Source organism: Gymnodraco acuticeps, unplaced genomic scaffold, assembly GCF_902827175.1.
Source record: "Gymnodraco acuticeps unplaced genomic scaffold, fGymAcu1.1, whole genome shotgun sequence".
NCBI lineage: Eukaryota > Metazoa > Chordata > Actinopteri > Perciformes > Bathydraconidae > Gymnodraco > Gymnodraco acuticeps.
The window spans coordinates 1,124,797-1,151,184 of NW_022990015.1; the positions used below are offsets into that span (position 1 = coordinate 1,124,797).

At 41.3% G+C, this 26,388-nt stretch overlaps 1 protein-coding gene across 12 annotated transcripts in view; it reads right to left on the reverse strand.

Annotated features, from left to right (window-relative positions):
* dachd (dachshund d) overlaps positions 1 to 26,388 on the reverse strand; it is a 116,898-nt gene that overhangs the window by 39,468 nt on the left and 51,042 nt on the right. For all 12 annotated transcript variants that reach the window (XR_004568701.1, XR_004568700.1, XM_034213592.1 and 9 more), the window contains one exon: positions 5,717 to 5,832. Coding sequence is in view for 10 of the 12 variants with exons in the window: in XM_034213592.1 (XP_034069483.1) it covers positions 5,717 to 5,832 (116 nt within the window). In the remaining 2 variants the exon portion in view is untranslated. The remainder of the gene's footprint in view (positions 1 to 5,716; positions 5,833 to 26,388) is intronic.

Below are 26,388 nucleotides of genomic sequence, written 5' to 3' on the forward strand. Positions count from 1 at the left end.
CTGCATTCACCGACTTGTATTTTTAAAGTTGCTTAATTTTATCCAGCAATGATGACATGGTTTTTAGATTCCGTATCACCTATGTCCATATTTGCCAACCTTGAGACCTCAGAAATCGGGAGCATTTCAAAACCACCGCGGGGGGGGGGGGGTGTTAGTGGTTGTATTAGATTAACATCTACACATGCTTATTGTAGTTGTAAGTGCACTGCCTTGCACCCTTCTGCACCATCCTTGATGGAGCATATGGGCTGGACCTGTATTTTTCAGGAGAGGAGTGAGCAGAGGGTCGAGTTGTTGATTCTTGTTCTGTTTTCTGTGACTATCTGCCTCACCCTCTCAGACTTTCAGTTGCGCACGCTACTAAAGAGACACGCTACCATGGAAACCAAACAATGGTGTAGCTGTATTAAAGTCCGAGTGGAAACAGTCCTGAGTAAATCTGATTTAGTCAGAAATCGGGAGAAATGCGGGAGAAATATGACCCCGGGAGGAAACCGGGACTCCGCGAAAATCGGGAGGGTTGGCAAGTATGCCTATGTCTGATTTCATCTTTCTTTAAGAATACACATGGTTTCTGCTCAGGCCTGAAGTAGATTTTTTCATAAGCAGTCTAAATGACTATCGACATCACATTTTTAATTATCATTCACATTTCCAATGCCATCCCTAAATATACTTTGGAACAGCAATATTTGAAATGGTTGTCCACCTCGATCAAAATGGACTTGATATGATTGATGTACTAAGTCTGCGATTATAGACATACATATGCTGAGCACACTGCAGAGATCATAAAGCATTGGTTTGTCATTGTGGTATTTCCAGGGTTCTGCTGTATTGAACGTGACTGAAATCTTTATTCATGAGGCTGGTCTCAAACAGCAGGGACAGATAGTGCTAAAGCTCCTCCAGGCCTGCTGTGTCTCAGGAGAGTCCCACGACTCTTCTTGCCAACCCCAGCAACAAAATCAAAGATGCACGGCGAGAAAAAGATATGCACCTATTAGTGGAATCACTCATATCCACAATACGGTGTATCACCTGCCCTTTTACAGGATCTGCTCATACTGGATATCCAGGTTTGCTTTGCGTTTGACGCAGAACAAGGCAACGTCTGCGTTTATCATCACTAAGCTGTCACGTCTCCGTGATGGGACTCAAGAGCAGCTATTAGCCATGCATCTGAGGGAAGACACGAGTACAAGGAGAGGTAGAAAAATCGAACATGTGGCTCTAATAGATACATGAGAGCATGCGCACACACAGACACAAAGAACACACTGGTCTGGGCACCCTCTCCTCTCATCCCCAGCTGATAGGCAGATGGCGAGAGTCACTCTGAGCCACTGACATGGAGGTGCATATAATTTAAAGCCTTGTTTGCATCTTAAAATACATCAGTACCATATTGACGTACAGTATATATCATGTCAGCCCGGGCCCTCTCGTTTGCAGTGGGCCCTGGCTGCTGTTCAATATGCATGGGCAGATCAGGGGGAAAAAAAGCCATTGCCTCATAAGAAGGTGATACTTCTCCACATAATGAATGTGGCCTCTGCCCAGTCTGAAGGTCAGCCTTCATTTGTGTATAATGGGCAAGAGTCAACTGTTTTCCAAATGAGACGTATGCAGAACAGACTGCCGAGTAAATATTGAAATCACCTCTGGGCTGTTTGTGTGATAAATTCCCCCCACAAATCAGGTGCCGCTCAAAGGAGTGCCGCAGTGGTGCTTTCTGAGGCTCTCTAACTTTCTCTGTGGTTTATTGCACTGCAGCCTGTCTGTCCTCAACATATCTTTTTCTAAAGTAAAGTGGACTATATTGTAAAAAAAAGAAAAGGGAAATTAATCCATAAAGAATAGGGTGTCAGGTTTTGAACAAATGTGTATTGAGTAAATAAATGCTCAGAAATTGATTTCTACTATAGTGAAACAGATGAAATGATCACGTTTCCATTTTTCATTTATCATTCCACCCAAACCTCCACCCGGTCTTTGACTAAGTGACATACTCTATGAATTGAAATCTTTGTTCTGATAATTGTTTCATTTCACCGGATCAATTGTCATATCCAGATAACACACACCTCGATACAGTGGATGTAATAAGGAAGCCAGGGAGATGTTGGCGCCCAGCAACAAGTCTATTAAGCCACTAGAAGTCTAAACGTGAACAAGACCAATCCCACTCAGCGCTAATCTGCATTCATTACTATGCAAACAAAACAATCCTGCCTCATATATTCTTTCAAAGTCACCTTTAGAATCAGATACTTTTCTCATATATGCACACGGTCAGAATAGAATCCTCCTGAGCACAAAACAAACAGCGCTTTACGGAGGCATGTAGAGAGCAACACCAGTCAGAGAAGAGAAAAGAGGAACATTTCAACAAATAGAGAATAGCATGCCAGTGTCACATGGGGAGCACAAAACAGCAAATAACAGAGACAAGGTCTGATGGTAGCCCTTGGAGCAGCTGTCATATTAAATAATAATGAAGGATCTATTAATATGCAAAGGAAGCAGCAGCCGACTGGCTTAACGCTGTCATGCCTCTGCATATTGTCAGGATCTTCATCATTAATTAACATGCTAGCTGCCCCATACCTGCGCCAATGTCAGAACATTCTTACAACAAACACCCCAATGCCTGTGCCCTCCGCAACTAACTCGTATAATTAAATTAAAATCAGATTAACTTCACATCAGTACACAAAAGACTGACTTTTACGACTTTCTCTCGCAGTGATTAAAACAGGAAAATAAGCGGGGCTTATCTGTTGTGTTTCTGTTCTGTCTCTGTTAGGGACTGCACCATGGGCAACAATGAAAACACACTTTATTTATCGGGCAAGCGGGATAAGTAGGAGAGAGACACTCCATGTCAATGAGCATGGCCGCCTAATTTTATGCATGGACTGGTGGTAGCGCAGCAATGACAAACTGGGGTTGGGAACAACGCGACTCTTAGGTACACTGCACCACTTGAACCGTGCTATCCACATCATGACAAATTTAGTATCAATTACGCAGCGCGCTAACCTTATGACAAGCAGCAGACTGAAATAGGAGGGGTAGAGACACAAAGAACTGACACTAAATTACCTGGTGCATACGGGATCTATTTTAAAACAGCTTGAAGTGGCACCGGATTAGATGATCCACTCTAGGAGCTGACGTGCTAATTGTACATCAAACGAACATAAATATTACAATATGTCTCCTCCTACAGTACTTGTAAGAAGAACCAGCTCTGAGGTACAGGGAACCACGTGCACACACACAGTAAGGCTGAGGCAAACAGTATTAGGAAATATTGTTTTTTATGTAGGTGACATTCATTTCTCTAATGGTAAATGCAGTACTCTTGCCTTATTCAAAAGGTTGAAGCCATATCCAGGACATAAATGAATTATATTGAAGCTGCTGCTTAAGTAGTGGGTGAGTGTGAGTGGAGGCCCTCTCCACTTTAAAGGAGATGTCATCTCAGTGTGGTGTCAGTCCACAGCAAATAATCCGATTTGGGGGCCAATCTGCCTGTAATGCATCAGCAACTGGAAAGGCTCCAGCTCAACCCCCCCCCCCCCCCCACACCCCCCGGGGGGAAGAACGCTAGCAAGCAGGCATTCAGACACTTGCACGTACACATGTGCTTTCACACACATACTGTATATGAGGGTATTTTCCTTAAATGGAAAACCTAAGCATATTAAGATGTCCTCTTCTAAGTGGAACTGGTGTCAAGGGCGAAGATACATATGTTAACAATGTGTTTCACGTAGGGCTTTCTGGTCCTGTTAGAGTGCAAAGACGACATCTTTCCACTGTGTTGAATATGGTTATGATTTAAATCTAGTATGATGTGTGTCTATGTCTAATGTCTGTGTCTAATATGTAAAAAAAAACATTTGCTGATGACATTTTGTGTGAAGAAATCAAACAAAATGCCTAAAACAGAGTAAATTGAGTTAAGAATATTGATTCTGTCATGGCATGCCGCCTTTTGAAGCGACAAGATAAAATATATGAAAGATGTATACCTAAAATAAGAGTGAGACCTTTTGTACAATTGAAAGATCAATCCTTGGTGATAAGGAGCTGCATTATGTATTATTTGCAAATGTAACACCAAGAGAGAGCGACTGTTAACATGTATCTTTGTATGTTTCGCTCCATCTTTGCAGCCCAAATTAAACTGTGAAGTGGCTTTTTCGTGGGAAATGAGTGAAGTCTCGGGAAAAGCCGTGGGCCCACAGTCTGTGTGCAGGCGCTAACTCATCTGAAAAATGAACTAATATGACATGACATGATAGTGTAACTGTATGAGACAGTTTTTTAATGTCGGTTTTCTAATCATCAATCAGTACATTTGGACATGACAGGGAGATCAATTAATCGCCTACTTAGATGCTAACTTATGTGTGGTCAATTATACTACATTAGGAATCCGTCAGAATGTGTAACTTCTTTGACATTTAATGCTTAATACTATAATCAAAACAATAAATGGATTAATTATAACACAGAAATTGATGGAAAAGTTATGTCTCGCCACAGTTGAGAAGCTTAAGGCAGTTATGAGAAGACCGAAAACCTCAATTATTTTATCTGTGCCCCCTGAATACCCTGACTAAATGTCAAGATCATAGAGTCCCTCCGGGCTTAAAGGGGATGATATCAAAAGGCTTTTCACTTGCTTTATGTTCCACTAAATAACATGGGTCTTTCTCATCATTGTCCTTCTCTGTGTTCACTTCGGCCTTTAAGTTCGCCTTCTATGCCGGGCCGCAGATAGCCAGTGACCTCACTCTATTCCCAGAGTTCAAAGCAGTAGCCTGTGAGCCCCCATTGTACTGAATCACAAGGATGGCCCAATGTGTGTTATTGAATTTCAAACCCCTCACAGACGCTGCCTTTCGGAGAAAAAGAAGAAGAAGAAGAAGAAAAAACACTTTTTGACTGATTTCACACGGATGTAAAAAATTGTAGGATAATTAAAAGTCTGTTATACGCTGAAGGAAAACCAGCTGTATCTCTTACTAAAGTACTATAATAAATAGCTGGTTAAATACAGTGGGTAAGCATTCAAAGAGCTCCGTTCGACAGTACAATATCATTAAAGACATATAAGGAAGGAGAGCTAAATATGCAAATCAGAGCAGTTACCGCCACCAACATCAAAGCAGTCACAATGAAGCCAGCCACAAATAGAACAAAAGCATTGGTTGCAATAAGACTTGGCCCGAGGGCTAAGTTAGGGCACAAACGGTTGTTGTTGATTCTCGTGGCGATAAGCTTGCTTTAGCATCATCACTGCCTATGTACATATACCAGTGGAGTGGATTTAATCGCACTAATTAGAATGCACTCAAGGCAAAATGCAACATCTACTGGAATAATCTGAGAGAAAAGATCTCCACTCCAATTTATTCTCTCCCACCCCCCCTTTTAGTTTCCGGGGGTTGAGCAGAAGATCTGTTTTTGGTAAACGAGTGAGCGGCTGGTGTCTGGTGGTTGGGTGCATGTGTCACTTTGGACTGGTTGCCATTTCGAGGACAAGCTGCGGGGAGGCCACTGGTGGGGAGGCTGTGTGTGTGTGTGCTTGAGTGTGTGTGACAGAAAGGAAGAGAGAGATAGAAGACACCCAGACAGATCGAATTAGAGCCTTAGCAACAATGACAGAGCGCTGTAGACCAAGATCAAACCATACCTGTGGGTGGGATCATGCCAGGGGACATGAGGCCAGGGACCGAGTGCGGCATGATGTGGGGGTTCTCCGATGATGTCAAGCACTGGCTCCTCTTCGGGGGCCGTCCGGGTCTGGAGCTGAAACACCAAAAGGAAGAGATTGTGGGTAAGAAACCAGGAAGAAACTGGCAGGGGGAGGAGGGGTTGTGTGGGTGGTGATGGCGGGGGGGGGGGGTGTTAACATTTGGGCGCCCCAGAATGCAATTCCAATCCAAAGAGCTAACATGGACTGTAAATACATTTCTTTTCAAGGACAGTTGCTTTCTGCAGCTCAACATAATAGACTTCCATAACTAATTAGATTACACGGTGAATTCATTTCCTTTATTGAAGATCAACCACTTTTTGATGCATAATTCATAACCCGTACCTCGTTACCTGTTCCTCCGTATTAATATCCCTCCACTATTTGAATTGCCTCGTTTGCATATGCTAAAATCCAGAGCGCGGCCTTCGGCCTGGAAATTACATGTTAACTTGTTATAATTATTGCAGTCAGGCCACTATTGATTTATGAGACTTTTAAAAACCAAATATGTGTAGTTCTGGTAATGAATGATATTTTAAGGTTCTTCAGGAAATTAAAAGGCAATGGCTGCCTTAGGAAATGTTCTGCTTGCTTGATTTAATGCGTGCCTTAGCTGGAAGGTGGTGTGACAGAGTGATTCAGACCTGTTGGACGGTTCTGATGGGGGAGTTTTATTACACCAAACGAGGGGCACAGATCCAGCCGTGATAAATGACTGTGCCACCTTACAGTGCAGGAGAAAAGCCTTCAGAGCAGATACACCCCTGACTTTCCACACATCTTACTCATACACTTATTAATACAGCTTCGAGTTGCAATCAATACCTACTTTGCTGGCTTATAGTTACAGAGAAAGGCCTACAGGGTGAAAACAAATGCAATGAGCCCATAATGAGGGGGCCATGATCCTATAGAGGTATATTCTTTATGAACAAGGAGCTGGATGTCTCAGCCCAAGATGAATTATGGTGTCTTGACACAGGTGACATATTGGCTTCATACATTATTTCACATACAATAGTCAATTTTCAAGCTTTACCGGGATACTAAGTTCTCTCTTACGAACTGAGTTCAGCCCATCCATAAAACACGGCTGTAGCGTGCGTAACTAAGGAGGCAACATGGATAAACAGGATGAATAAATAATAAGTACAAAATAAATATCACTTTATATTAAAAGGATAGGAAGAAGACTGAATGGAGGTTCATATTTATTCAGTAAATAAGCTTTAAAAGGTGTGTTAAAATGCAAACGCAGTAATGTAACTGTCAAGTGTTATCGTAAAGTTTAATTGGAATATATTTTCAAAAATACATCTGAATAGGTAGTATTTTATTGGTGGTATGATAAAGTGCTGTTCACTACACTCATAACATTTCATTTAATTACTTTCATTATTAATGTATTGTTTGTTGGTAAACTAGTGTTTTACCATGTCATATTTAGAATCTTTGTCAAATTATTTAAAGATTATTACGGATTTATAGAGTTTTATAGCAATTGAGATTCAGATAAATGTAATTAAAGATACCAACTGATTAGTTGTTCTTTAATTTATTCAACAACGGTGTCTAATTGTGGACTTTATCAACCAGTAAAGAAAATGTGGCTGTTTGCGTTACAGTACATTTCACTACAGGTCCCAAAGGCAGTATCTGCAGAGTGATGCAGTGTTTTAGTTCAGATACCACACAGCCTTAGTAGTTGAATTTATTCAGCCGTGTCTTGTGAGGTTTATTTACCTCAGTCCTGCTAATAGAGTGCACTCGCTCTATCTGTCTGAATGTGCTGACTCTCTCATATACCGGCTCTGGAGGTTTTAGTACTAAAAGCAGCCCTTTACACAACTGTGTCCCCTTGGAGGGAAAACACAAAAGGGATAGAAAGAAGTGGCGAGAGGGAATGACAGAAAGTGAGAGGGAGAAAGTGAGAACGAGAAATGAGCGCCCGTTCAACCTAGGAACATCTGGAAATGTAATTCCTATTTCTATAGAAGCACCTCTTTGATCTTATGAGAAGGAGAGATCGCACACAGTTTTGCTGTCATCACTTTCACTTGTGCTCTGGCTGAATTATTTATGAAAGACCTCAATAGAGGGTATGTGATGGGTAAAAGGCTTTTTACCAACGATACTAAAAGCAAAAAGGCCCTCAAATGGACAAAAAAACGTCACATCCACCTTAGATCATGTCAAAGAATGTGAACCCAGGTACAAAGACCCGGTTAAGTAAAGGTAATGTTTAGATAGGCTGCAAGAGAATGTGACTGGGTGTTTAAAGGGATAGCATTTCAACTGCTCTCTGCACACAAATAACACTGGCTTGCATGAAAGCAATACTCCAACTAAAAAAAGGAAGGCTTTGAACTGAGGGACTTTCAAGTAATAGGAAATCCCTCAGAAATTAAAGTTATCGCCTCTTTTCCTTGTGACAGAAAAGGCTTACACTTTATAAGAGGGTGTGCTGTGACTATGTTGTATTTTTCTTAATATAATCACAGCTTTGTGTATTATGTAGTTTGCTGTAATCCTCCTTAACAGTATGACATATTGTTCCTTTGAACGCCACAGCTGAGGCATTCCTGCTAACATTACTGCAGATTCTGCACTGGTCAGAGCGGTACAGGCTGATACACCGGGTCCAGAGAGGAACTCAACCTGGCCTAAAACAAAAGAGCCAGGCTATTTATCAAGCAGCAGATGCTGATTCCCTAAATAGCCTGGCACAGAAAAACTGCTCCAAACTAGGCCATTATTGCACCAAAAAAAACACAGCACAACTGGATTCATGATTGGAATTTCTGGTTCTTCTCATGCCTTATTCGATGTTGTCTTTCCTAATCTTCCTTGCTTCTTTTCATTTTCCCTTCACTACTGTAAATATTTCATAACCTCCGGGTTTTAAAATGGACTTATTTGGACAATTCTGTATTGGAAGTCAATCATAACATAATTGTATTCCCTGCTTTATTCATATTTATACTAAAAGATATTCAGGGCCCTCATATCTCCGGCTTGAATTAAGGAAACAAAATAGGCCCCACCAGCTTCGGGCTCGGGCCACAAATATGTTACACATCTATTCTCTTTTTTGTTTTGCTACCATGGTGAAAGGGAAATAGTGGTGAACTTTCCCTGAACCAGACTTCCCTTAATGGCCCGGCCGTGTGTTGACCCAGCAGAGTCGGCTGGAACCTGATACTATCCAACACACTACGCTGCGCAGGCAATCAGATTACACAGGGCCCAACAATACACTCCACACGAGTCCAATTTCAGCACTACAATGCAATAAAAGGCCAATAATTAAATTCACGTTCTCACCGTTTACAGGAAGCCAACACGAGGTGATAGGTATAATAAGAGGTATAATATTGAATGAGATACCTGGACGGTTTTTGATCTCCAGGCAAAATTCTGACATCTCACTATCAGACACTTTTCTGTCGGCGGAAGCAGTGACTGAGATCTTATTACCCAGAACGCCGTTAATGCAGTGATTATGATCGGTTATAAATCAATTGAAACCACAAATGTAATGTTTAGCCCAAGTGAGCGCACTCTCTCAGTGGATTTAGTTACACACAAATATCATCTGCTCCTCCCATCTTCGTATATCTTTAGGAATTCAACCTGATTATGTCAATAGTGACTCCAGTTTGCAGGGAAAGAGCATAATATTACTTCCTGGTGGTTATGATTGAGCCATTAACCTTTTATCTCGGTCTTTTGTTTGACGTTTCTAAAAGGTAAGGATGAAGATATTTATTCCATTTCCGCCCAGTCGGCCAAAACAAGCGAGTGAATCATTCCGTCTGGGGCTTGTGTAAACAAAAGGCCTCTCCAGGTCTCTGCCAATCAGGCCTTATAAAATATTAACCCAATGTCATTGCCCTTTTAAAATCTCTCACCTAGAATTCCCTAATTGTTCCTTTTCTTTATCTCTCCAGTGCAGAGAGTAAATAAATTAACAAAATAGCTTTTATCGCCCTGAGTAACCTTTTAACTGAAGGATTATCTGGGGTTTATTTTTCATTTCTCTCACAGCGATAGCGGAGCATGCCCCATTGATTGGTTTGCTGGGGTGGTGACCAGCCGTGAAAACAAGGTCTTATTGATAAAACAAAGCAGGTCCTTACCTTTTTAAGTGTCGGGTCAGGCAGACATTCAGAGGCCTCAGACCAGCGGGGGTTTAAATATGCTGAGTTTATAGGTTTTTTAAATTTGGTTCAATCAAATAGTTTAACAATATGCGCGCCACCCCCGGGAGGTTAACTGTGTTTGTTGAAAGACAGGGATAACATGGCTGTGGTGTATTACTACCTATTTAAAATCCCCACGGATAAGACAACAGGGTTGGTTGAGGCTAAAAGAGGAAATGTTTAACTTTAATTCTAGAAATTAGTTATTTTGAAAACAAGCGTAACTGTTTGTTTTCCTCTGCTTTGAAAGAAAATCCGCCTTATGGTAACAAAAGGAAGCTTGACGTGCAAGTGTGAAGTATAAACTCAAGTCAAAAATTAACACCTGCTGATTTCCCACTGTGGATTTGTGGTGAGAATGTCTAATTCATTATGTGTTCTCAGTTCTTCTTGATGAGCTGCTTTTAGCTCTTCAATGGAGAACACACTAATGTTAGCAAACACGGGAGATAACATCCCTGTCAATGCAAACTAACATGAGAACAAAGTAAGTGTTAATCATTTACACATGATTTATTTTTCTTCAAACGCTCTACTATAACATTAACATGAATTATATACGTAACATTAAATAACTAAAGCATAACATTGTCTATTCTCTGAGTTGAGTATTGTATATGTGCACACTTGTACATGTAAAACTAATATGTGTGTTTTAATCGGAAAGAGGATTTCATATTGAGCCTTAGGAATTTAAAATGATTAATATCATTTTCAAAATGTTCACAACACAAAATGGATACATTAACTATTTAACAATTAATTGATCAAGACAATGATTGTTCAATTCAACCCTAGACAACTGTAATTGCAATAATCCTAATCATAATAATATGACACACAGTATAACAAATCCCCTGAAAATGACAGGATCTATGTTCCTTCAAAACGTGGGGAAAAGATGATTTATACTTCCTGCTGACCTTGGTAGTCTATTGGTTGTGATGATCATAATCTCAGAGTCACAGTGTGATACATGAGAATGCATTTACTCATCCATCTTTTCCATGCATCCATCTATCCTCGCCCTCATCTTGTATCTGTATTTGCATTGAGCCTATTCTTGGATTATCTCAATCAGCTTCCCCTTGCACCTGTCAAACACCGCCTCGCACAGGTAGCCACATCGCGCTTATCTGATCTAGATAGCTGGATTACAGCGAGTTTGTGAGTGCGGGAAGAAAAAAAAAAAACACACTATTATTTATTAGGGGGTAGGAACAGCTGCATCCGCTGTGCAAACTGTGAACCTTTGTTACGGAACAATATATCACAGATCAAATGGTGTGAAATCAAAGGCGGGAGAGAGTTAGCATCAATCCCACTAAAACCCCTTTTAAAGTGCTGTCTGTGCTCTGATCCCTGTGTGGACTAATGTGGAGGGCTGAGATCAGTAGTAGTCGGGAGTGTGGGTGCCTTTCTGGTGCCTTTGTCTGGGCTCAGGCCTGATTAGAACCACGCTGGGTGAGACCATCGCAGCGTCTGATGGCACGCAGGAACTTGGAGTCAGTCACGCTCCTTCCTCGAGCCCGTGTCATGACACCATTGCCAGGCTTTAGGAGAAAAGCACTGCTACAGTAGCTACAAAGAGCGTCTTCTTGTAATCGCATTCTATTAGAGCTGTTTGAAGCCTCTCAGCTGTGAAATAGAATCTAAAGAAGATCTGAAAACACGATAAATTGCTGATTATTCCCATGCATCATTAATGTTAAAAGCTGATTTCATAATTGTACGTCCCATAACTACAGAGTCCAAGATTGTTTGGTATCACATCAACAGACTGTGATAATGAGTAAGCAGACTTCCTACATCACGGCAGCTGATGAGGAAAGCCTAATTGGTTGACTTTTCCATGCCTAATGGATGATTGTCTTAATTAAAAAGATACTGTACCAAATGTTAGAAATCAGATAGCGCTTTAAGTAAATGCAGTTAATCAAATATATGAGAATGAGCAGTTCCAGGAAACCCTAAATGAGATTGCTAGATATGATTTTGCTCCAATATTTATTAATTGCAAGTGCCTTTGGTTAGCAAAACAGAACAGGTCTTATCTTCAAACTGCGAGGAAATTTCATCTAACCACTCTCACTGATCTCTCTTTTTCATGAACTGCGATGCATATGAAACAAGTCTTCAAAACAAGGCTTTAAAAACTTACCCAGTCAGGGTGCCTTTGAGGATATTTAATTAAAATCTAATCCTGCATTCATTAAGGCTCACATAAATTAAGCTGTCATTCATAAGATTTATGGATTCTCATTTGCATATTGCATACAATTCATCAATTACTCAAGTATGAAAGGAGCGCATTTCCCTTGGAGCTGCCTGCTAGCCTGCCAACATTTGAAATGAGAGAAAGAGCACGACTGTCAGGCATTCACTGCAAACTTTTCCCCACAATGTCTGTGCACTGATTAATCTCATTTTCTAGGCATCCCTTACAAGATTGTACACAGTCCAGCTGCACTTTTCAATTATTTCTCCTGTCCTCTCAACTAACTTTGAAAGCAGGACGAGCTAAATGTGGACTGGGGGCTACTTTAGTCTTTATGTATATAACATGTCTTTTTGCCAGGGTAGTCATAAATTAGAGAGCGGGGTTTTAGAGATCCTAATGGAAGGGAAATGTAGTAATTTTATTGCAAATCCCATCAGGCAAATATTCTGCATGCTATAATAGCATATTTCCTGTCACATTTAGAGAGGAATACATCCAGCAGGCATTCTGACAGAGGGAGAACAAGCGAGGAAAAGATAGAGGGGGAGGGTGGACGCATGAGAACGAGAGAGTTGCAGAGAGAAAACAAAAGAGAGGGGGAGAATCTTAGTGCTAAACACATAAAAACTCCCTTTTTGGACGTGAGGCTATGGGAAACGCAGTATGGAGTAAGTGCTTAAAGCAAGCCAAGCGTGAACGCATCCAAGATAAAAGGTCAGGCAAAAACAAACAGACCACTCGCGAGGACGAATGGAATTAATTGACTCATTAATATGCATGGCTAATAAAGCTCAAAATCCTAAAACAAAAATCATTGTCAACCATTCCCTTTTAATGGCTCTTATTTTCAGCTTGAGAAGAGCTAGTCTACAGGGTGTATCAATCTTAGGAGGGGTGGAGTTCCTCCAGCAAACAGGCTCGGGGTAACCTCGGTGTTGTATGCTCATGTCCTCCCCAGCAGACAAAGGCAGAGTTGTTCTGGTGGAGGGATTAATTGAGAATTAATCCCAGTTTCTGGCAGTGGAACAGACCGGCAGTTAGAAGTGAAAGTCATCCTGAAGGGTAGTTAATTGGTCCCCCATAGCAAAAGCTTTGGAGAACAGGAATCAAGCTGCATTTTCATTAATCCTCCCCATTGTTTTGTGAAATTGTTGTGGAGAGTGACTTCAGATAGAGTCAATAGTTAAGGCTTTTAATTTGCTTTTAATTCTGCCAGTGGGGTGACAATTAACAAACCCCAAAGAACAATAGCTGTGAAGACGATGCGTACGGTTGACTCTAAATGACTCTAAAATCAAAAACCGATAAGCAATTAATATACTGTACTCTACAAATGGTTAAGTACCCCCAACATGCTTGATGCCCTCCATCTTGCACTCCCTCCACCTCTTTCTTTACATCACTCTCTCACCGCTAAAGCTTTTGAACTTTGGGAATAGCACCACCAGATTGTCGGATGTGATTAATTTCAGGTCTAAATGGACACAACAGAGCGAAAGGGTGACGTAATCATAACACGAAGAGACACGGTGACTAACAGCAGAGACGGAGGAGGGAGAAAACGCATAGAAAAAGGGAGAGAGAGTTTAAAGGAAGAGAAACCGAGCAAAAGATGTGGACGGAGACAGCAACGACTCACAAACACAATCTGAGTTCAAGCTAAACAGGAAGGCAGTGGTGATTAGCATTAATTGCACTGAGGATTGGAATCCTGTGTGAAACATTAAACACAAATTATCTACTGTTTATTCTCTTTTTTTCCCTGATTTTCTTTTTTTCAATAATTAATGAAAAGTAAATACTTGGAGGAGTCCAAATATGATCTGGGGAGGGGAAAAAATGTTTACATAATCAGGAAAAATGTTCCTGTCTATCCTCTCTCTGTGTATACATGGAAAGGTTAGGGCTCTAGTCTGTTTTCCCACTGATTCTCACTGTTTCTCCATCAGAAGTAACAGTGTCTGTTCCCCTGAGTGTGGACTGCTGTGAGAGTGTTTGCATATTTAGATACAAGCAGCCCTGTTTATGCAGCCCCACTCTCTGCTGCTCAAGTTCACTCCAACGCAAGCCCTGATCAATTTGGCCAGCTGTGCTTTAAATACTGTTTACAACAATAACATTGTGGCTAACAGAGCAAAGCCGAGCGTGCAAGCACACACACTTTCCCAGAGACGGGAAGAGAGAGAGAGAGAGAGAGGAAGAGAACTTCAGAGGAAGCCCCCAGCCTGCACATTCCCAGACGAGCATTTGTACCGAGTTAAAGACAAATCAAAGTCTGACTCCTCTGCAAAACACGGAAGAATTGGATTCCGTCTGTGTACATTTCTGTGATCCTCCCGGAAGAATCCCTGACTGCGAGCAACGAGAGGAAATAACAGGAACTCAAACAACATTCCCACTCTGAAGTGGGCCAAATTGAAGATGGCACGTACCAGTTACAGGCTTTATTTCTGATGAGTGACTGGCATTGAGCGCACGATATAATGTCAGCCTCACTGAAACCCCCACATACATAACAATTGCTTTTGACAAGCTGCAGTGCATTTCACAAATAACTCTGTTTGGGTGAGATACTGTGCTCCTTGAGACTTCAGATTCCTGTTAAAAGCTTCATAAAAGAAAAAAGAAAACTCCATTTAAGCCTGGCAGGAGAGCAAATAGGCCTGCTCAGCAGATAGCAGTGAAGCTGCTGGTGTCCTCTTGCTTGATGATATAATTCTTAATGTACAGCCTGGCTAGACATAAATCTTACCCAGGCATCACCTTACCTGGATTCTTTTCCCTGCCTCTCTTTCTCTCCCTCTCTCATGATGAATTGTTTGCTACATCTCGGAGACTAAAACCCTTCAACCTCTTCAAACCCGGGTTTCTAATAACGCGTAGGTGTTGGGGAGAGATGACAGCATGATGAATATCACAACAGACAGCTCCAATATGGGACAATTTTACCAGATCGATATCTCACTGCAATATCAGAGAAAAGGAGCTGATATTAGTCTACACAGTGTATTACAGATGGGGTACATTTCTTCTCTCTGCACTCCCAGTGAACCTAGGCTATATTTCATCCGTGTCAGCAATGGTTTACACACTCACAAACGCTCTGGAAACTAATCATAGCATGTAGCAACGCTAGATGCATCCGCTTAAGAATTATCCATACGTGTGGATCACCCATAACCCCTTGTTTGACGCCGCAATGGACTTGCAAATAAACTGTGAATCACATTAGAGGATGTTACAGACAATCATTTCAAGTGAGAACAAATGTTTTGTCACGTTCTAATAGAGAGATCACGGGTCTCATGAGGGAGAGGCGGCTTCAGAAGGGAAAGCTGAGGCAAAAAACGGTTTCTCACATTTGAACAATTACATGAGAAGTACAAAGACAGGCAACACACACCTGAAAAACAACAATGACAATGCAGAAGGTGTAAGTAACACACCGGTAGCAGTTTCCCTTTAGGTACAATTTCAAGGGGAAAAAGGGAAAAAAGTCATAAAGAAATGTCCCTTTAGTCCTTTAAAATTGTGTAGGGCAAAAGCAGTGTGACAAAAAAATGTAATTGCCTCGCAGCATATTTTATACATATTTCAATTGTTGATGTGATAATAACTTTTGTCCTTAATACATCTTGAAAATGTTTGAATGAGTCCAAATAAACAGGGTTCTTTAATCACTTGGTACATTCATATCTGTGTGTCATTAGAGCGCCAGGTTTCATTTGCAGTAACTGATGGTTCAGGGGATTCATCTCAGTACAAACATTTGTTGAGCCCTAGATGAATAAATCAATCACAAACACTCTGACAAATTAACTGACACAGCTCTCTTTGTCACGCTCCGCGCTAAACACCGTGGTCAAGTAACGTGTGGCTGAAGAAATAGAATGAGACACCTTTTGCTTCCAAGGGAGTGGGATGCATATAGGGAGAGGGAGAGGGAGAGAAAAGGACTAACAGAGAGACTGAAGGAGAGTGCAGACGCTGCTAACGCTTAATATCTTCTCTCTCCAGGGGGCCGGGGCTGAGGGCCCCTCTGCTGTCAGCTGCAATAGGACCAGCCTTTTTGTGAGTGCCCAAGGTTCCTTAAGGGCAATTAATGGAACACAGCGTCCCTTGTGCGGGGGAACTTGTCAGTGTTTCATTAGAGACTGATAAACATATAATACATAAGTGTCAAACAGTGTGCGAGCAGACGCAGCGGCGGAAATGGTATTTTGGGATTGCAGTAAAACACTCATTCCCATGCATCCACTGACAATATTAATGATTTCATAAAGAGGGAGGAGTATGGGGGACACATCAAGACCTGTGGTGCATACTGTTGGCATCACAGAGGAAGTCTATTGCTGGGGTGCAGCTTGGCAAACACTGAATTGTTTTATATCCTTGAACGGTGATCTAAGTAAAGAAAAGTATTCTTGGGTCGATATCTAGCCAACATTAAACAAGCTGGCATATCTCTGTCGTTCTCTTCTGACAGACTGGGCCTAAAAGTACAAGTAAAAGAAATATATCATATTCAATTAAAGTTCCTCTTTCACCACTACTGAACAAATCAGCCCACAGCTGGGACTCTGGGTCTAGTTCACAAAGTCCTTTTGATCATTCTGTGGCAGTGAAAGAGTTTGGAGTCCCATGGAGTATGGGACCAAGCTGATCTTATTATGATAATTGGGATACATCTACTTCAGATAGCACTAATGGAGTGAGATTTCAGTGATCAAGAGCACATATTCCACTGTAGAAGCACTTTTTTTAGAGTTATTATGCAATGCTCTGGTTGTGTTCCCAGTCGGCTGCGACTGAGACCGCCAGCACAACTCAGAGTATGCTTTTAGCTTTGGTGTTGGAAGCGATGCTACGCTCTGCGACGTTTAGCGCTGAAGAGAAGTGTTACCGCGGCAAAGTTACATCTATTTCCTCATGAGTGAGTAATTGGGTATACCATGACCGTTAATCAGTTAATCTTCTCTTTTTACCCCCTCTCTTCAACAGAGAAATATCAGAGGTTCAATAATTAAAAACGTGTCAGGTGAAAGTCCAACGCGCTTCCTCACACTGTATGTTCTCACATTCCCTGCTTTGTTCATCTTATTAACCTCCTCTCCGCGCCTTTAAATGAAATCTTTAGCCCCTTACATGTGAAATTAAAACTGCCCTCCCTTGAGCGCTTTTAATTATTCTTCTTCAGGAGAAACTTCCACTTTTAACAGGGCGCCCTTCTTCTACCCAGTCGCCTTTTCCTCACTCCCACTCGCTGCCCAGGTCTGTCATGCTTCACTCCTCCCTCCTGCCCGTTGCTCGGATCCTTTTTTTCTTTTTCTCTTCTTCTGCGGGTCTGTTTAATTCTCACCTTGCTCTGCCCTTGTCATCAAGCCGTTGAAGCACAAAGCCAGGAGCAAGGGAGTGTTTACTCATTTCCCCACTACATTACCCCTCCTATTAATCACCGCATGGAAACTTCTGGACACTGAAACATCTCTGCAGTCGCTGGCCCAGCTGCCCCCTGACTCTAAATAACTGGCATTCGGAAATGCACAGACAGAGTACTGAACAACTTGTTTATCCAAGTAAACTTTCTCAAGCTGAGAAGGGTTCAATGTCAAATATTTGAAACGTCTTTTTTTTCTTTTATGCTGAAATTATGACTGTGAAAAATAAACATAATGATGGCTCTTGATAAACACTGAATTTAAGTAAACATGGAGTTAGTTGACATTGAAATGCATGAAACATTATGTGCACACAGGACGTGCAGAGGTTAGTGTCTCTAATTAATCAAATTTAATTGCATGTAAATTGTGTTTTAAATGCAGATGAGGGAAAAATAAAAAAGCTGTTTTTTTAAGGAGAAGGCACCCTACTTGTTACCCTGTTCTTGTTTATTCACTGAGATCAGAGAGTAGAAAAACGAACAGTTTGTGCAAATAAGCCATGTCTCTAACTGCTGTCAAATATCAAGGCTGGGAGAAAAAAGAAATACTGCAATCTTTATACAAACAAGGGTGAAAAATATAAATAGTGGGAAACAATTAGATGTAGAGTGTCCACACTGCCCTGTGAACAAGGCAAAGCTACAGCCAAGGATTCTTATGAAATTCAATTAGCACACCAACAGCTTTCCTTTTCTCTCCTGCCCTAATTCCCACATTCCCGCTGAAATGACTGCATTCCCAGCGATTATGCTAACCGCTTGGAGTACACCATAAATTCACAGGTCTGGGAAAGGCTGTAACGAGAGCTCCTTAAATATAGGAAGGAGACGTTTGAGAAGATGGATCGCCGTGGGCTAGCGGCGGACCGGCAGTGGGCAGGGGGAACTTGTTTGTGAAACACATGCTACTCGCTGCTATAGTGCCTCTAATGAGGCTATGGACATAAGCAACATTATCATTAATGATTGAACCCCTCCTTTTCTGGCTTTTTCTTTTCTTTATTCTCTGCCACAGCCCCCTGTCCTTTTGCAATTACTGTTTTATTGGATAGCCAGAGGCGGCAGGCTGCATGTGTGTCAGCTATATATGGGAGAAGAAAGAACCCAAAATATTTGAAATTCAAATAAACGAGTAATGTAAATAGTTTTGAGAGAGTTTACCCAGTGAACAATGGGCCCTTATGAGACACAAGTGCAACAGAGGGAGAGAGGACAGGACTGCTGGTGTGGGGTTAGGAGCGGTGGGGGTTGGAGGGATGATCCAACACAATGTGGCCCTTCTCCTAAAGCTACTTGTTATCAGGCGCTACGCAGAGCCCCCCATTCAATCTGCATTTAAATACATTTCAGTCCACTCACTCATTTGCATTCATTTCTCCCATTAGATTTGAAAATGGCCAAATGTCTAGCCAGCACAATGAGGGAGCCTATCACCGGCCAGGGGAAGCCCACACCTGATGCCAATTTAGTCTGCTTGGATCTATTCACTGCCATGGCCCGATCTGACAACTCCAGCTCTTCCCCATCCAGAAGACTTTTCAATTGGATCTGCTTGTGGTGACAAAATTGTTTTGCTCATTGAGGTTGTTTTTTCTTCGTCTTCGTCTTCTTCTGTTTCCCCCCCTTTTTCCGTCTCGCTCTCTCATCGTCACTCCCTCTGTCTGTGAGTCTGGGTGTCTATTTGGGAGCCATGGGAAAAGGAGAGGCAAATGATTCTCAGTGGCTTCTGATTTCCACTATTTGTTCAGCATTAGGCCCACTTATCTCTGAAAGAAAAAGCAACATGTGGAGAGAAAGTGACAGGCAGAAACTCAGCCTCACTAACAGGCCTATTGTGTGCTGAAGATCTGCATTCAAACATGAGGGGCCCTCTAACTCTTTCTCTCTCTCCCACTCTCTCTCTCTCTCTCTCGCTATAAAACGCGCGCATACTTGTGCATAGACTTCTGTCGCAGTCAATTACTGCTGCTAATCTGTACTGCAACGGAGAGTAAATATTTCATTACTTTTTCAAATAAACAGTTGGTCTGAGCCCATGAAGTGTCATCTATCCTGTGAAAGGAGCGGTGACGTTCACATTCAATTACTCCTTAAAACCGCCAAGCTACTGAAGTGGACTTTTTTGTGCTGAAAGCCCACTACTTAAATCATTAGAATTGGGTAGCAACATCTTGAGATGAAAAGCTGAGTGGAGAGCCAACCATTTACACTACAGCACCTTTTCTTCGGCCCCGAAAAGATTCTGTGAGCACCGCTCTCGCTTCTCCTTCCTCGATAATACTCTCCCTTTATGCCCCGCAGAAAAGTTCATCAGAGTTTGTGTCCACTTGGCTCGGCACAGACACACAACGCTGTTTTTGTCGCGACATACTAAGTAGTGTTGTGTGAGATTAGCAGATGAAATAATGCAAGGAGCGGGGAGGGCAGGAGGGGAGGGGGGGGGGGGGACTGGCGGGGGGTTGACAGAGAGATCCCAGAGTCTACTGCTCATTAATCACTGCAGCGTCTTTGACCTTTCATTTGCCAAGGGCGCAAAGAGAGGAGGAGGAGGGTGGCCGCCGCTGCTAACGCTGCCCAGGAAAGAAGGAATGTGAGCCACGGTGAGGGGGTGTATGCTGGAGAAGAAGCAAAACAAAAGATGACCAAGAGACTGTGTGGAGGTAGGGAGATATGTCCGGAGAAGACGCCACAACACATTGTTAATGAAGAGTGAAATTAATCAGCTTCACGGGCTGTTAGATGAATCAGGCGTTTCCCAGCCCCTAGGTGGTATCAGCTGCTCTGCTCCGCTCGCCAGGCCTGATAAAGACCGATAGGCCCCTTGCCCATTTACACATGTTATTAAAAGAATTACAAAGATGTCTGCCCGGCCCCCTCCCTTCACACCAGCCTGGGCTTTGGGAACCGGGTGCTGGAAATGGCAGGGGGGTGTGACATTAGCGGCAGGCGTATTTTTAGCGTCTGGGTGCTCAGTTCTTAGTCACCAGGTGGGATGGGATCACTGAAGACAGCCAGGCAGAAGTGGTGGTGAGAAAAAGTTGACACACCGCAGCTATCGCAGAGAAGTGAGTGTGTATTTTTATGCAAAGCGTGAAGGAGAAGAGAGAAAGTGATGGAGGGAGGGTTTGTACAGCTGTAAAAGCTGGATTGTGACCCTGCGTTCGAGACTTGTGTTGATTAATATGTAGAACGATGCCTGTTATACATCATTACATCTCTATTGTCTGTTGTAACTTGGAAACACACTCCTGTAATTAGATAATGAAGTCTCAATGTTTCACAATGAGAGCGCTATAAAAAATACTCTGGACTAAATAATTAAGCTACAAATAAGCACGGGAGAAAATAAATAATAATGAAGGCTAATCAAGTGAAAATAATGACACTTACGGAATCAATACAGGGGAAATGAGTGATACGAGTGAAGGAGAGTTTAGCATCAAATATGGTGGGCAGTTATTAAAAATACATTTAAGCTTATTTTTAACCCTAATTGATGTTCAAGGTTAATCTAATCAGACCAATTGTACCTCTGAAGAGCCTGCTCCAATTTAATTGGCTATTTTTATTGCCTCAGCGAGATTTTAATTGAAACCAAAGGGGATCTAACAACAACTGTGACATGTTGATGTCTGGGGGATAGTTATAAATATGTGACAAAATATGTGCATTATTAATGTGATTTCTTAATGCATTATTGTAATATGTCCCCAGAAACACAGAGATATTACTTTACGCAACAAGGGGGGAGGCAAAAAAATCATTTCATCTTGAATATGTCAACAAAAATAATACAGACACATTTTCCTCTGACTCCAGGCAAATCTAGAGATTTAAATCATTAACGTTACATGGAAAAATTTGAATTTGTCAAAGAAGAGCTAGAGGTTACGCACAGTGCCACGGACACTAATCTATCCTACAATGTACATCCTGAGACTGTTGAGAAAACTGTCCATCATGTTTGTACGAGTGTTAACTAAGCTGTCAGCATATTCAAAGCTCCCCTGATCGCTTCCGATTGTGTGACTCAAGAACAGTGTTACCATCTGCATTAGAAAAGCGACGAGACCATTAAAAAAGTGTCATTGATTCAAAAGAAGAGATATCATTGTATCTGACACAGGCGTGAACATTAGCATGAGACTCCTGGATCAAATTCCGCACGGCAGCAGTAGCCATTGATGATATCGATCAGACTTTACCTGGCCCATCAGTCTGGCACTTGAGAAATGGGCTTCCTCTCTTTGTAGAGATCTGCGGAAATTCTCTCTTACATCTGTGTGAAAGTCTCTTAAATGGTTCCCATTTGGCAGAACTGTGATTTTAGAATTAAAGGCTTATTAATTGCATGCCTGCTTCCTGCTGAATGATCCACTGAGAATTTAGTGGCACACAGGAATCAGCGCTGGTGGAGTGTTGTTATTTGTTGTGCTAAGGGATGTCTTTACAAGTGCTTTAAATATCAGACCTATTTCCAGACCTTAAATGACAGAGGCTCAGATAAGTAAAGATAAACTGAGAAGCCAGTAGGGAGACTATTACAAAGACTGAGAAAATGTATGCTCTGTCATGTGCGAATGAAAAGAGAGTACAACGGGGCCCATAGTCCCACAGAAAGAGTGGAAAACACCACCTACTCAAGCCTGACATCTGTATAAAAACAAAAATAATCTGCTGTCAGCAGAATGTTCAATGACTCCTATCACCCGGGTGCTGATAAAGACTCGGGCCGCTGTAAGGATTGGGCTGTTATGTGAGGGGCTCAGTGGATCGGAATGCATGCTAATTGCCATCAGAAATATGTGGTGAGCCTTACAATTTCTGGCATTGCTCCGCACCTTGGCGAAGGACATGCCAGAAGGGTTCTAGCAAAACAAAGATTAATGAATAGTGTTGAATCGCTGTAATGCCATGTCAACAGCACCATACATTTCATTACAGAGGTCACCAGTGCTTCTGTGCTAATGCCATGCGAAACATTTTCACAGCACAAGTCTTAGTGCCTCCAACAAGCTGAAAACAGGAGATAAACATTTTACTTGTTGGATGATATTATACCGCTGATGTGATTATACGGAGCCATTTGCAGTGGCCAAATGCACGTTTTGTCAGCCACAAGGTATGAAAAAGGGTGTTGAAAATGGAAAAGTTCACAGCATCACCACAGTAACAGCAGAAAAAATATATTCAACATGTCCGTTTAATCCACTGTGTCAGTAAAACCTGATGCTCTAAACAGGAGCAAACTCCCCCTTTTAAATAATTGATATTTTCTGATTAAATGTGGCAGTTTGGAGATAATGAATTCTTTATAGTGTGCCTTGAGCAACTCAACAGCTTTGCCCTGCATGACAGCTTTATGGGGCGTCTTTTTGCCCAAATTTTTGAAAGTTTAACCTATGTAGATCAATGTGCTTCCTTAAAAGAGTTTAATAAATTAAAGTGCAGGGGGCTTTTTTTCCTCAGCGAGCAGAAAAAGCTGATGAGACAGGTTTAGTTTAATCTCAGGCAATAGAAGTCATTAACCATTCTCCCAGGAATTAAAATATAGCTTGCCCTTTTCTTCTCTCACTTATCATTAGCATCACTTTAATCTCCCCGCGTTTCACACTGCTATTTTAATCATTACTTACTGCCTTTTGACAAGTGAAGAACATGGCTTCTCCCCGCTCAGGCAATATCCTGATTTTAGCTGACAAAATGTAGGACATCATTTAAAAATATCTAAATTTCCTCTTCCCTTTTTATTCTTCTTACTTCCACTCTTCAGACCCCTGAATGTCTGTCTATTTATATCAAAGAAAGCACAAAAGACCAGAGGAGATTGAGTGGACGACATTGAAAATGTAATTTGAGTTAGCTGCAAGGGTAACAAAATGTATAATACAGTTTATTTATGTCTATCATGTTATTTTAATAGATGGTGAATTGCACATATTGCTCTAAGTGGGTCATGTAGGGTATTGGGGGTATATGTGTCTGCCCTTGAATCAATGAACATGTACAACAGAAACCACATGCAGTATCGGTAGAGCAGAATATAAATAAAGTATTATGGCCAGTCTTTCAATGACAATGACAGATGTAGGGCAAGCAATGTCTTCAACTTGTGTTTCTTTATTGTTACTGGTAACACTCAAATTGAACAATGGCAGAGGATCTGGAGCATGATTAATTTGAAAATGATGGAGAAAAAAGAAGAATACAATAACCTACAGCTGATGCATTATATTTCTAATTGTGGTATTGTGTGACATTTCTAGTTTGGGTATTTCATGATCTAAATTCCACACAGAATTGATTTCAGAATAGAAAATGTGAACAACATAGCCCCTACATTACATATTCGCACAAACTACATCATTTCCATAATTCAGTTTTTGCTGTTATTTGCAAATAGTTAGTTTACACAGCTTCCTGTTCATGCAAATAGATACATTTTGAAGTCATTACATTTCAATTGACTGATTCAACAGTAATCCATCTAAGCTAGCGTAGTTCTGCCCTAAAATACATGATATTGAACTAATCTGCTTTCCCTCAGTGACTCAGTACTTCACTGCCTTTTTTAAAACTGTGCCAAGATTAAAGGCATTACCAAAGAACAGAAACCTCAAGTCCTTTAGATTAGTGTTCAATTACTTAATCCTTTAATAGAATTTGAGTTTTGTCCAAAACAACAAAGTACCTCAAATGCACATTATTACTGCTGTCAAAAGCAACAAGGAGATTAAGTATAACCGCTACAGTGAGGTTTAACTGCTACGATTCTAGGCACGTCTTTTACAAGTGGGGAAACTAATGTAACGATCATTTAGGGAAACATATGGATGGCATATTGTCCTAATGAGCCACACAAGCAAATGTGGAGCTTGAGACCCAGGAGTAACTTGAAGACTGTATCTAAGAACTCTTTTCTACAGACGGGAATAAAAGCCCTTGTTTTCCTTTCCTTGTCAATGGGTGCACGTGAACATGAAACCAGCATCCACCCTCCTCTCCTCTCTTCAAACCCCATGCCGCCCTCCCTTTCTCCTGCCTCGTTTTAAAAATCAACACTGAACTTGTTCTCTAAACGGTTGGAAGCAGTTTATGAACATTTCAACAATAAAATCCCCTCCTCTTACATCAAAAGAAGCTCGATTCATTTCTGATCTCTATCCAAGTTCAAAGGCGAAGTTAAAGTGATACTTCAAAGAAGCGTGTAATCAAAGACACACAGCTGTTAAAACAATCTTTTGTTAGTTCATTGTCTTCAAACCGGGCTCTTCACAAAATCCCCAAATGAAGGGAAGTGGAATCAAATAAGTTACATTCAATCATTCTGAGTGGGAGGCTTTGGTGTCATGCTAGGATAAATGCAACACCAAAGATTTACTACTATTTACACCAGCTGAAGCAGTACAATAAGCCGCGTATCCTGCCGCAGGAAAAACTACCATGGTCCTCTTAAATATGCCAAGGGCTCGAGGCATTGTAAGATATGCCGCAACAAAAGTGAGGCATTTTGACAAATTAAGCACCGAGTTACGAAGGCTACATTGTTATATGTGATGCCTCTCTACTGCAAGGCTCTGTGTAAGCAGTATAATGTCCTATCCGTCTTTCCTCTGTGGCCTGCTGCACTGTGTCATTAGATTTCATCCACAAGGGCAAGCTGCGGCTGTATTAACAAGTCGCTATCACCACTTGATGCCATTGAAATTTTAATGTAATACCATCCAAAAGGAAGTACATGAAATGGGGGAAAAAAGGGCAGAAAAAAAAGGAGCTTTGCCAGTCCAGTGGCTTGGCTTAATTTTTTAATATGCGTTAGCACCTTGCCTTAATCCGAGTCTAATGTATATGGTCAGGGGTTACTGTTGAGATAGAGAAAGGGGCTGTCAATCAAAGCTTGGACAAATTATACTCAGACTCCATTAGGTTTAAAATAGAGCGGTGAGGTCTAGCGTGAGTCAATCAAATCATTTAAGGATGGCTGTTACGGTTATTACGTTCTACTTGTTATGGAACCTGCTCTTACCTTTATTGCCATCACTGGCAGGTGAAAGTGAACGATCACTGAATTGCACCTGTTGTTTTCATGATAAAACGTTATTGTGAATCTTACTCGAGCTCTTTTGTATATTATATCGCATGCAGAGAAACTGAAACTGCACTTGGAAGCCATCTGCCTCTTACACACATTCACATCATTTAATTTAAGTATTATATTAAAACATATGAGTGTTGGGTTTTTTCATTGCAGAACTTGTTAAGGCAGTGGCTTATCAAAAAGTAGAAAGTATGGAAAACGTACAAAAAATCTGGTTGCAAATAAGATAGAATTTCTTTTAACATATTGATTTTTTTTATTGTTGAAAAATGATGTGGTTAAAAATATAAAATTTGAAGTAATAATCTATCAGATTTGGTTTAAATTTAGTTAGGCTAACTTTACATGTTGGTAGTATAAAAACGACTAACCTGAACATCAGAGAATCCAAACAGGGACACAGCAGGACGCCACATGGAAAAGAGAAAAAAGGGAAAAAAGTGAGCATGATAATTAAAGAAACACAATTTTTAAAAGGTTGAACTTACTAACTATATTTACCAAGTTACCAAGAGGAACCATAATGTGTTTCATCTCTAGAAGAAAGCGTTTCACATTGGGCTTTGCTTTTTGGGCAGAGCTCCTTAGTTGAGTGTAATTGCCAAATAAAACAAAGCAGATGCATCTGTTCTGTGAGGCGTCCAC